This window comes from Myzus persicae, unplaced genomic scaffold, assembly GCF_001856785.1.
Source record: "Myzus persicae strain clone G006 unplaced genomic scaffold, MPER_G0061.0, whole genome shotgun sequence".
Lineage (NCBI taxonomy): Eukaryota > Metazoa > Arthropoda > Insecta > Hemiptera > Aphididae > Myzus > Myzus persicae.
Window position 1 is genome coordinate 249046 of NW_019103642.1, and position 13276 is coordinate 262321.

At 28.4% G+C, this 13276-nt stretch overlaps 1 protein-coding gene across 1 annotated transcript; it reads right to left on the reverse strand.

Annotated features, from left to right (window-relative positions):
* Positions 1-6712: 6712 nt before the first annotated feature.
* On the reverse strand, positions 6713-10725 carry LOC111034969. The gene is made up of 3 exons (XM_022316433.1): positions 10578-10725; positions 9156-9336; positions 6713-7419 (listed from the first exon to the last, which is right to left on the reverse strand). The coding sequence occupies exons 1-3, from the start codon at positions 10696-10698 to the stop codon at positions 7152-7154; spliced, it is 570 nt and encodes a 189-aa protein (XP_022172125.1). The 5' UTR covers positions 10699-10725; the 3' UTR covers positions 6713-7151.
* Between the last annotated feature and the right edge of the window lie 2551 nt (positions 10726-13276).

Here is a 13276-nt window from a genome sequence, read left to right on the forward strand (position 1 = left end):
TTGCTACAGCTACATGAATTATATATGAGCGTCAAAAACTTTTATGACATTTATCAAAAAGTTTGATAGAAGCATTAAATTGTGATATTTTTACCACCCAAAAACAAAAAAATGACTTTTGTTTAAAATTACCAATAAGATGAAATTTCCAATGTAACATGTAAAAAAAAATATAGAATTCTAATGTAACTAGCTAACGGTGATTTCTTTTATTATTTGTTATTTAAATCAATATATAAATAATATATTTTAAATTTAAAAATAATTATAAAATTGTTATTTTTTGTATCCAAAAAGTTAAAAAAAGTTTTGGATTCAACGCTCTATAGTTCTCTTCGGCGTCTGGTCATTGTGGCAATGGCCAGATCTACGAATTCAAATATTCTCAATTTTTACAACTTTTATGTACTGATTAGTGATCATTTTATGTAATTTTCATTAGAAACCAATCAAAAAATTACTCTTTGCAAGATTAGTTAATAATAATTCTACACACGACGCTATATGGCTCTCTTATTATTTCATAACATTCGCAGATATTTGCGTTAGTATAATATATTCGAGAAGTATATACATTATTATCCATATATTTAGTTTATAAGACTAGTTTTGTACTTTTAATCTGACGATGATTAATTATTATTATTCACCTCGTGTAAACGAGCAGGGTGCTGTTAATGTTAGATTTATTTACTTTAATAATATTTAACTGATAGTTGAAAAAAAAAGTTGAAAACAAATGTTGTCATGTATAATTATTGTTACGTACCTCTATAATATTACTCTCGTTCAAGGTCTGGTTATGTCGTTACAAATAAACAATTTACAAAATATAGAGAAGGAATTCATATCGATATCACAATATTTACGTCATCATAAATCATACAACGTAAGTGGACATCGTATAAGAAATAGGATCAACATCCATTTTGGCTTAGTTAATTTCTTAAATAACTGCACACTATCCTTATAGAGGAATTATAGTGTGATTTGTATGGATGATAATTAATCTAGTAGTTATTTATTTTTTTATTTAGGTTCTTGTGTAGTTATTCAACACATGGAATCCATATACATAATATGATGTATATACATATTATGTTCCAAACAAATATACAGAGTGATTCACTAAACACGATGAACACAGCGAGCACACTTCCACATCCCCATTTTTCGATTTTATAATGAATTTATTCAAATTCCAATTTTTAGAATTTTAAAATATACTTGAAGAACATAGCTTAAAATTCTTGAGATTTTGTGGGCTACTTAAGTAGTGTTCTACACTGGTGATACAAACTTCTGTTTTTCAGATGAGAACTCTGTTTTTTTACTGTAAACTATTAAGTGGATAAATTTTTTGAACATTTTGATTTACCTATTCAAAATTCAAACTAGTAGTTTTTCAGTTATGCAAATGTTTATATTCAGGATAGTTATAGTCCTTAAAAATATTTTCACAAAAATACGAAATAGGTGTAATATCGGATCAAACATATATGCATTATACTTGGACCATATTTATAAGTTATAAGTTACTACAATTTTAAAATTACCATAGTCCATACATCTTTCAAACCCATTATCATGGACCAATCATATTTTTTTCACAACTTTGAATAACTCAAAAATTACTGGTTCGAATTAAGATCTTGATACTTCAACATTTTTAGAAAAATTGTAAACTAAGTAATTTATAGCAGCAAAGAGCGGATTTCGCTTGAAAAACAGAATTATATATCAACTCAGGACTCTTATTAAGTAGTACAACAAATTTCAATAATTTTAAAATACAGTCTTAAGAATATTTAAAAATTTAATTAATCAGATTTTGAATAACAGCTTTATTGAAGAAGAAAAAGAGTATAATCATGCTTGGTGAATCATTATATACAGTCAGCCTAAACATGGCAATTTAGAGTCGTTGTGTACTTCAGTTGTTTAATAAAAAATAATATTCGTATCGCGTAATGCTGTTGTAATGATACCTATATTGCTAAAACAAAATTTAATTTTCGAAGATATTAAATGTTTTATATATTATATACGGTTTTATATTACCTATTTAATAAATATTTTAATGCACATTGATTTAGGTATTTACTACTTACGTATATTTTGTGGAAATTATACAAAATTAATATTGTTTGCGATACTAAAAATTGTTGCCCGTTGGTGCCCATCTAAAATTTTAGATGGGGGGGGGGGGCAAAATAAAAAATTCTCAAATGTAAGCCAAATAGAGGTTTGATGTTATAATGTTATTTCAACATATTACACATATATGTTTTTATAATAATATATGGTCATATATTTATTCTTATTTCATATCTTAATAGTGATTAAAAAAAAAAATATTTTTTGTAGTTTAGGTAATTAGACAATAATATCATAGTAGTATTTATTAGACTATAAGGTTATTTTCCAGGGAGGAAGGAGAATAAGTTTATTAATAATAATAAATCGTTCATCATTAAATAAATTAACTACAGCTTTTTGCCTTTATCATATTAACGTTGTTTTTATAAATAGATATTTCCATTTAAAAAAAATAAATTTAACATTTACGATGTAAATACCTACATAGTTGTAAATTGTAATCATATTCCCACACATATATGGTATGCAATTATTTGATGTATTAATTGTTGCTTCATAATATCCATAATAATAATATAATATTTGTAACACGACCCCAAAATACCAACGACAACAAAACTTGTGTTCGTGAATTTTCAGGATTTCTTTTTTTAAAATAATTATTTATTTATTTATCATTAATATAATTCTAGGCATTGGGATCATAACAGTTATTTAACAATTAATACAGAGAAAAAAATAAAACACAATAATAGTAAACTCATGTGCTTAAACTAATGTACCTATACAAGGTATTGTAATTTTTTTTTAAATCTAGATAATGGGCTCACCGTATCCAATTATGGGGCGCCGCAAAAAAGTCAAACATCTACAAAATTCAAACATTCCAATCAATATCACTTCGTATAAATACCAACGCTCCCTTTTATATGTTTCGAACCTTACCTAACATTCAGATCTTGGACTACCAACTGTTGCCGAAGAGACCACATCATCCTACAAGCGTTTCCGCTCTCGCCTTAAAAACCACCCGAATCCGCTTATTCTCTCCCTAAACTCTGCAAAAATTCCTGGTAATCCACCAGCAAGACTAAAGAGGCACTGGTGTCGTGACCTAAATAGCTGAACTGCCAAACTCTTAACTAAGTAATAGAAAAAAAAAATGTATACAATTATAGCCTAACAAATATCAAGTAGAGTGTTACTGCTGGGTAACTACTCCCCTCACGTTTTTCACTCCCAAAAGTGAACATTTCCGCTCATATGCCCATTGTAACTGCCGTTACAGATTGTAGATTCAAATAAATGTAAAAAAAAAAAATTCTCGATAATAAATTAATAAATTAAAATAATATATTGTATTTACCCATGTTGAAGTGTGTATACTATTATACTATATATTTAACGATTTTTAAATACTCGTCCAGATTATTGTAATGGAATACTTACTGCAGAATTAAATTAATATTTACGTAGGTACTTGTCCCTTTTCGGCGAGTGCTTTGATCATCGGTTAGTTTCTTACTGTATTAGTTCATTGAGTGGTTTATCGGTAAAACAATTTCTGTGTAAGTTATGGATGCATAATAATAATATATAATATGCTTATTATGTATGAGTACATTAAAATCACAAGCGGTTTATAGTATGCAAATAAGTTCAACGCTTTTTATATACACACATACATAATTTTTTTTTTAATATTTTCATTATTAATTATTATTTATTATATTATTCAAGTTTGTAATGAACTGTAGATTTCTGGCCGGTAAACTGATGTTGACATTTTCCTGTTCCGTCAATCTTTATTTTTTTTCCAATCCATGCATACTATTATTATTATTATATATATATTATGTATACCATAATATATAAATATATATATGCAGACGCTGTCGAGGTCGAATGAAGTAATAGGTGCGGGGATCTCTGGGCAAATGGATCTAATCGAATGTATACATTTTATTGAACTGCGCAATAGAATTTCAAATTATTTTGATTGTTTATTAACTACGAATTAAAGTGAAGCATTTAAGCGAATTACGATAGACATATCATTACAATATGACATAATATTATATTACCTGCCAAATTATATTGTAGGCATTTAATCGAATTTTTTTTTTAAAAGTCGTCTGTTTTTTTTTTTTGAAAGAGTGTATTGGTATCTTAACTCAAATGTGATACGCCGGTGCAGAATACGCGCATTTATACGAAAAATAAAAAAAAAAACAAATTGATGGAGTATAGGTAAATTGAGTATTATGAACCAATAGTCTGATTTGTTAAAACCAAACAATTAGGTATTAGTTATACTTTTGTCAATATTAATTTATGGGGGTTACATGTGGTGCATAGAATCTGCATTCTGCTGTTTTTCGTTACAATAACAAGATAAACAGTCACGTTTTATTCATAAAACGAGTTTATAACTAAATCAAATTTTGAAAGGTTTTAAAAAATACAATTTTATATGATTACCAAATAAAAATACCAATAATAGTATATTCTATCTAAAAAAAATGGTAACTTTCCATTTAGACACACTTTAATATAATATATATAAAAACCATGGTCCTTAAGTACCTATACATAAAAGTTCTGAGACTCAAAAATTAAATTGATTGACTATTAAAGGAAAATGTGGGTGAGCATGCTTGGAGAACCGTCCTAAATATAAAAAAGGCCTTTTTCATGTACCACGTTTCTAACACAAGATTCAACTTTTTTACTTTTTTTTTTCTTGGAGTGGTTCTAAATACCACTCTAACATGATGTTTTTTCCGATTTCTGTAAGTAGTGTTTGGGAAAGACCACAATTGTACTTCGTTTATTAAGTAACAATAAGTCATAACCACGAGTAGTATCCGCGACTGTGGGTATAGTATTTGCACCATCTATGATATCCCTATAATATGTACTTAAAGTCTTGTGGTCATATAACATTAACATAGCTAACTGAATTGATATGATACACATTACACAGTTATAAGTTACAACAATATAAAATAACTGTAAAATCATCATTCATTTGCTGCAGGTATCATACATTTGAACAATGTATTATGATAATTTGAATTTAAAATTATAAATTATAAACTATATATTTTAAGAAACTGAGCATTTTAAATACTCGGGTACTATTATTGATAAATCGTTTAAATAAGACAAACACATTTACAAAGTATCGATGATACTTTATGAGAAGCTCCATTATAAATTCAAAACATAAATATATTACATTGTAGATATAAATTGAATTAAAACTATTTTTTTCGGTATAGTTCAATCAATCTTTTCATAGGGAATTATATATCGATAGGGTTGGCGAGTTGGAAATACATTTGGCTGCTCGGATTTCTACTAGTCTATTGAGATTAATTCTTCACAATCCAATATTTAAAACATTTAGCCATATTATGAATTTAAAGAACCCCCAGTTTCTAATATTTATACTTCAAAAAGATTCTAATACTTATGTATAAATATAAACATGAAATTTATATGTGTAATGTAAATCTGAATCCAGATATAATATTAGGAACAAAATTATCTAACACTAATTTAAATAAATATCTTTATAAAATTAATTTATCACAGTTGGGCATCAAAGTTCAATTAATAAAAGCACGCAATTGTGTAAAAAAACTTATAATTCATTTAATCTGTTTAAAAAATTGTTTGAATATTAAATTTTCACCACACAAGTACACAGATTTTGTGTAAATTAAACTATTTTTTCTTCATTCTGTACATTATATAATATTATCTAACATTATTAGTATTGTTAAAAATTGTATTTAGAATATTTAGATTTCACCTTTTGGACGGAAGTTTTTTAGCATTGAAAGGGTATAAATATTCTTCAATATTGTTCTTTTCTCTTTTTCTTTAAAACATTTATCAATTTTAGTTAAATGTATTATAAAGGTTGAAGATTTATTTAAAACAATAAAGATAAATAATTATTAAAAGAACACCTAAGTATATATAATACGTTTTAACAAACAAATATAATTTGTGTCAATATTAATATTTTATAAAAAGTATATTTTTGAATATTTCTTAAGCATTTTAAGAGGACACGCACTGATCTATTAGCTATTAAGTACTTACATATTTCAAGGTTTTTTGACAGTATTTACATATTATTATTTTAAGCTTTTTTATTAGTGCATAATATATTAACTTCGACTTTAATAATAATAATCGCAGATTGTTATACAACACATTCAAACAAATATTTTTGTGGTTCTAGTTGAAGTAAACCAGAGAGTATTGAGAACAATTAAAAGTTGAACATAAACTAAACTACTGGTCAAATTTTAAAACTAACTAAAATCGTGTTTCAAAAATATTAGAAATTAGAAAAAAACTGAAGACGCGGACAAAATTCCCTGTATAAATTATTCCACAGAAAATCGATTTAATAGTTCCTACCAGTGGCGTACACAGGGGGGGGGGGTTGGGGGTTCAACCCCCCCCCTTTAGTATTTTTTCAGTTTACGTAATTACATTCTCGAATACGATTCATCATCTGGGTTATCAGCTGTTCACGAATCCAATTTATTACCTCCATGTTGACAGCATAACCGTTTATGACATCGCCATNGTTTTTATATTTTGGAATTTAAATGGTGCATCTAGGCTGTTGATTTTAATGTACGTTTCTGTTTGTACTTCTTTTAATTTTGAAATGACGGAATATATATTGGGGTGAGTGGAATTAAAATGCGCATGAAATGATTCACATGCATTTGTTGTTAAATACGTTTCAACTGATGCGCTGGCCCACATTTCAGGCGGAAACATAGAATCTTCTCCTATGTATGTTTTCGGGCCGAATTTACAATCGATTTATTTTACTACCTGAAATTTCCGGGCTGAGTTTACAATCTACCTATTTTTATTACCTAAAATTCTCGGGCCGAGTTTACAAAAAAAAAGGTAACTTCGGGCCCAGTTTACATTTGCCCACCGCAGAGGGCCTGGCCGCCTTCTGAATAGATCAATAATTGGCCGCCTGGGGCAAATGTCCCTATTGCTCCCCCCTAAATACGGCCCAGCCTGATTCTATCAACATTCAACGCTGGGATTGTTTTTGGATCATATATTTTGAATTCTCGAATACGATTCATCATCTGGGTTATCAGCTGTTCACGAATCCAATTTATTACCTCCATGTTGACAGCATAACCGTTTATGACATCGCCATTCGGAAATCTTGCCACTTCATTTGGATACATGGTTCCGAGGTGGGACAGAAAACCAAGTCCACCATTTTCATGTCTAGTTTTATCTAAAGCTTGTCGTCGTTCCCTATTCAAGTAAAAAAATAAAAATAAGTCTCAAGGTTGTGGAACAGGAACGTATGTTCTTTTTCATTAGTTGGAAGTCACTATGGCCCACTGTTTTAAATATCTATCAATGCGCAACCGATCCTCTTACATAATAAAAAAAATCTCATTAGATACTTATATGCAAATGTAAGTCACTACAAAATATGCTATTTTCTTTTTCAAATTATGTACAATATTATATTATAATATAAATTGACTAATTTAGAATGGTATATCGATAAACACAACAATTCAATCTGTAATTATTCACAAAATATGTAATTCATATTTAAAACACTGGTTTACATTTTGTTATTTTTTAGTAATATTTTGTGGTATGAATTATTCAACAATTAGAGGCCAACTATTGTTAAGCATAATATATGAATTTATAAGGTCAAAATTAAGCTAATTTATCGTCTACTCTTGGAGTAAGAGGCAAAATATTATTGCATAGGCTTAAGAAAGCCAAGAAAATTCCGATTTAAAAAACTAAATATCAACCACTACACCTTTCAATAACCATAAATAGCAATATTTTAACCGTCAAAAATCACAATGAAAAAATGAAGATATGTATAGATTCTAAATTGTATTTATACATTAACATGATTATAGTGAAAAAATATAAGAATACGATAAACTGATGAGTTATTTACTACCAATTGCTAAATATAGTTAATTTTTGTGTAGACGAGCAGTTATGAAATTAATATTGTTGGCTATAAATAAATTACTACTTTAAACAAAGAATATATCAAACTATCAATGAATAAACCTAAAAAATCAGTAATGTGTCGTGGGTCATTCATACATTTTCATTATCAAGAAAACAAAAATCTGGATCAAATAAATAATCATAGAATATTTTTAATTTTAGAGTGATTTATTTTACATACAGTAGAATGAAAATAGTCCATTAGATGGAAGATTTAAATGTTTACAAAAAGTAGCTAACTATGCACTATTCACAATGGAAAATTATTATACTGCTGTTTATATTTATAAATTTATAATGTTTCATCCGAAAATATACAATAATATTATTTAATTTATTTTAAATGTTAACCATTGTATTATAAGGAGGTACTGCAGATTGGATTGCAAATTAGCAGTTTTTCAGGAGTTCTCTAAAGGCCTTTTCAAATTGCACGCATGCGTATCTTGAAAATAAGTGTGTAGTAAATGATCATTAGTGAGTATGGTACTGTAAATACAAAAAATGGCAAGCGCACGTACAAGTCACCCCGTCGACATGGTTAGTGAAATGATCTTTAGAGTATGCTCATTTGTATGCACTATTGTCTCATTAATACCGATGTACCTGATAACGCAATAGGACTTCAGAAAACCGATTTGAACTCATTAATATGTCTACTTAAGATCATCTGGCTACATTTAAGGATATATAATTTAATTTTCGAATATTCAAAATGTATAATGTTATACTTTTCAATATACAAACAAAATCTTTAAGAGTTAGGAAGACAATTTTAAAAAAGTGGTCTGATTAATCTTTAGTACACAAGTAAAAAAATTCAAATCAGTTTTTAAAAATCTTATTAACTTCATATTAGACTATTTAATTATTTTGTTTTTGTATATGATATTATTGAGAAGCGTTTGAAAGAGCCAAGAGGTGGAGTAGAGCCTAGGGTCCTAGGGGGAGAAAATTCGGTTCATTATTATCAAAATGTAAAATCAGGAGGTATTTACCGTGGGTTTCCATGCTGGCCAACGATGGAATTGGTGTTTGTAGTATCGGCATTTGGTGATGGCAGAACCACGTCAATATTAGTCCGTAATGTCCACATAAATTCATATTTGTCGTAGTCAGGGACGATCAGCTTCATTCGGGACAGCGTGTCTATCAATTTATTACGATGGGAAACCAGAGCTGAAATTATGATGGATTATAATCAAACAACCAAATATAAATAATACATTGTATAAATATCTAAATAAAACCTTCAACATCAAATTTAATGCAAATAAATAAAAAATATCGACGGAGCAAATAGGTAGTTCCAAAATCCAAAAAAAATATTTCAGTTCCAAAAAACGTGGTTTTTTTAATTAAAAAAATAACAATAATAATATTAATTATTACCATTACAGTTAAAGTACCGGTCAATCTAGAGGGAATCCCCCATGATTTATTTTCAATAATTATAAAAATTGATAGTATGCAATATTATATAGGTATATTATATTGTATAATGTATTCCATTTTTTTTTTAAATATAAATTATCAATTGGGTATAAAAGGAATAATTTAAAAACAATTATATGGTTATTTGATTATATTCTTATAGATACACTGTGTTTAAGTTTGTGTATTTAAGAAATACAAAAGGGGAGAAAAATATGCTACTTATTATTTTTTAGGATGGAAGAAAATATTTATAGATTGGAATACCTAAGTATCAAATGAACAGTTTATAAATTGAAACATAAAACTATTATATTCTAAAATACAATTTTTTGATTTTATTAGTTTCTTTTATAGGTACCTCTTATCTAGTTAAATTAAATGTATGTTTGAGAAGTCAATTTAATACGTATACATAATAATTATGTAATTATATTATTTTATAGTTGGTACAATGGCATGGCCACTAAAATAGCTGTTAATCGGGAGGTTATACATAAAATATGTACCTAATCGTAAACGAAATATCGGACTAACTAGCGAAAACAAATGTAAAAATATATTGTTATTACCTACTGCAATTACAAATAAACTTTGTATTTACTATAATTAAAAAAATTCATATTAGGTATAACCATAAATTATATTTTTAACTATCAAATAGTGAATAATATGTTAATAAATCAGCCACATCATCAAAATAATTGAGAGAGTGTTCAACATACTTTCTTATCCTTAAAAAAGCACATTTTGATTTAATTGAGCATCTTTTGTCCAGCCAATCAAAATAAATCAATTCAAATAAATACTAGAACTTATTATTCTAATTTTTTTAATGTGAAATAACAAATACGTAATTTAAAGCAAATAATTAAAAATATCAAATGAGCGAAAATTCTTCTAAATAAAAAAAAAATTAACTTAAAAACGTGTTTCATCAATAGTAACAAAAATAAAAGGAATAATAATAAAGGTTTATAACTCACCTTTGTTCCGAACCGTATCGATACCGATGTCAAGTGCCTCCCCGCTAATTGTGGTGATAGCAGTAATCAAAATTAATATTTTCGGCACCGACATTGTGGTGCTGTATTGTCTGAACTGCATATGTCTGTAACACTAATGACTAGAGGGTCTCTGGGTTCGCTTAAATAAGCCGCCACGGTGGCGGCTATAACGAACAGCGTTTTCAGAACTAGGAAGGGGCGTTAAGTGCGCTCCAACCGGACAACGAACATACCTGTAGGTGCGCATAGCCTGTAGATGTGTATAGGTCGACAGTTTTTTTACACAAATTCCAAAGCCATGAATCATGAGATTTGGGTCTTAAATGGCCCATTGTTATAATATACCTAATGCCCACTCATGCATTACTGCAGTGCACTGCGATATTTTTTTCTCGTAAAGCTGTTAAGAAGGTATCATGTAGAATATTTTTTTTCCAAATCCTCGAGAGCATTTTATTGAAAAATAAAATAAATGTGTAATATGCATGTAACAGTGTTATAATGGATTTATATGCTTACGGCAAATAGACTTCGGCTTCGCAGAACCAGCCGATGGCAGTGGGACGTTCGTTGGTAGACAACACGTATATGAACGCTGGAATGCAGCTGCTATAACCACAGATAAAAAAAAATAACTAACCGAGAAAACCCTGGGTGGTCTACAACACTTTAAATCGTGTACAAAAATTCCATAATGTTAAACATTCCAATATCTTTGTATCCGTCTGACTCACAAAATGATCGGACTTCCGGCACTATGATTTTCACATTTTCACATGTTTTATTCAAATTACTTTTAAATATTTAACTATGGTAGTTGAAATTATTAAAAACGATTTAATATACAAATGTCTTTCCATAGAATATGTACTTCAATAAAAAAACACATGTTAGTTATAACTACTGAATGTAAGATGATATAATATACATATTCATACATTAAGTATGAATTGTTTAAATTATATTTTGAATATATTAATAATAAGATAAGACATCATTAATGAAATAATGAAATAATATTCTGGAAATATGCTCGTAATATTATTGAAATTTGCATATCACCATGTGGCTTCTTTAGGATTGCCTCGGAAGTCGGAGGCAAACTTTTATGCTTGAGTCAAAGGTACCACCATAGAACGATAGTAACACAACTTGTCGACCTATGTACGGCTTACAAGTCAAGGCTCATCTACAGTACGTCAGTACTTGGCCAAGCTGGCCAGTGTCATCAGATATCAGTTGCGAGCGGGAAATCGAATTTAGGCTGTTCCGCGTGTTATAGGTAGGTATTATTATAATGGTAAATTAGATCTTCATACTTCATATCTTGGACAGTCGGACCTACCCTAATATTCTGTCTGCCATTTTTATTTTAGAGCATTCAAACACACTATGCATACATAATATGGTATATATTGTAGTAGCTGTACAACTCGACTATAAACGTTTACCTAACACATAAATCTAAAATTATTGTGATCAATAGCAAACTTGCAAAATGCGAATCTTCTCAAGTTTAAGGTAAAGCGTGGAACTGTACAAATGCATTTTACCGAAACATCAATAAACATCATGATTTTATACATATAAATAAATATAATGTTTTTGAGGTCTATACAAATTTATATTAGTTACCCATTTAAAAATTTAAATTTTATTATTCTAAATCATAAAAAAAATTATTACTGAGCAAAGGCCAGAGAGAGAAAACATACAGTGAGCTGATATCCTCTTAATGCATAATGTAATTGCTAAAATATGTTTCTTAAATATGTAGGTGGTAGGTCCCTATATTAAATTATTATATAGTAATATATATGAGTTATGACTTATGACTGATGACTGTCTACAATACACGAAAATTTATACATGGTATTCTTAAGTTTAGTTTGGAAACGGTCAATTTACTTATTAGCGCTGATTAAATATTTTACCTAATAAATGTGTAGTAGTGTTCTCTGTTATTGCCGATGTTATTACTATATTATATGTAGGTATAAAAATATGACAACAGTAATTAAAGATTTCCAAATCTTTTGAACACCTTATATAGTTGTATGTACATTGTACCAAACTAAAATCTAATGTAGGTAGGTTTAGGCTACTACAATATATAAATAATATGTCACACAAAATAGTATATATCATCTGGTATATGATATTTACTTATTTTAATTATTTTATGGTGATAATCTCAACAATATACTGTAAATGTCTGACCCAAGCCTGACCTTCTAGGTTTTCACTATTATATAGGTACCTAGTTAAAATGTCCTATCAAAACAAGTCGAACCTATAAGGACGATCAGGTTCAAAATATGTCTCTGAAAATAATTATTCTAGGATTGTTAAAGATTAACATTATTAAAACTATTTATTACCGTGATATTTACACCTTATTTTAATTTTAAGTACTGTACAATTTTCACTTAAATTTGTGTATGAATCAAGACTATAAAAAAACGAATTTCAAGAAGATATTAAAACGAATTCGGATCAGTTTGCTAAAATATTATAGCATTATTAGGTTGATTGGTAGGATGGACAAAATATGCATATAAATGATCATAAATTGTTTACCGTTCACTAGGGTAACGACGAGAAGATGACTTGCACATGTGCGAGCAGGAACACTTCGCTATTTCTTTTACACACAGTCACACACACTAATCATCACT

What these genes read in the sequence shown, in the direction of transcription:
- LOC111034969 (XM_022316433.1), bottom strand. Translation starts at nt 10,698, where the DNA reads ATGCAGTTCAGACAATACAGCACCACAATGTCGGTGCCGAAAATATTA. An exon ending in CGATACGGTTCGGAACAAAG is followed by an intron (nt 9,337 to 10,577) that starts GTGAGTTATAAA and finishes TCATAATTTCAG; the next exon opens with CTCTGGTTTCCCATCGTAAT. An exon ending in GGCCAGCATGGAAACCCACG is followed by an intron (nt 7,420 to 9,155) that starts GTAAATACCTCC and finishes TTACTTGAATAG; the next exon opens with GGAACGACGACAAGCTTTAG.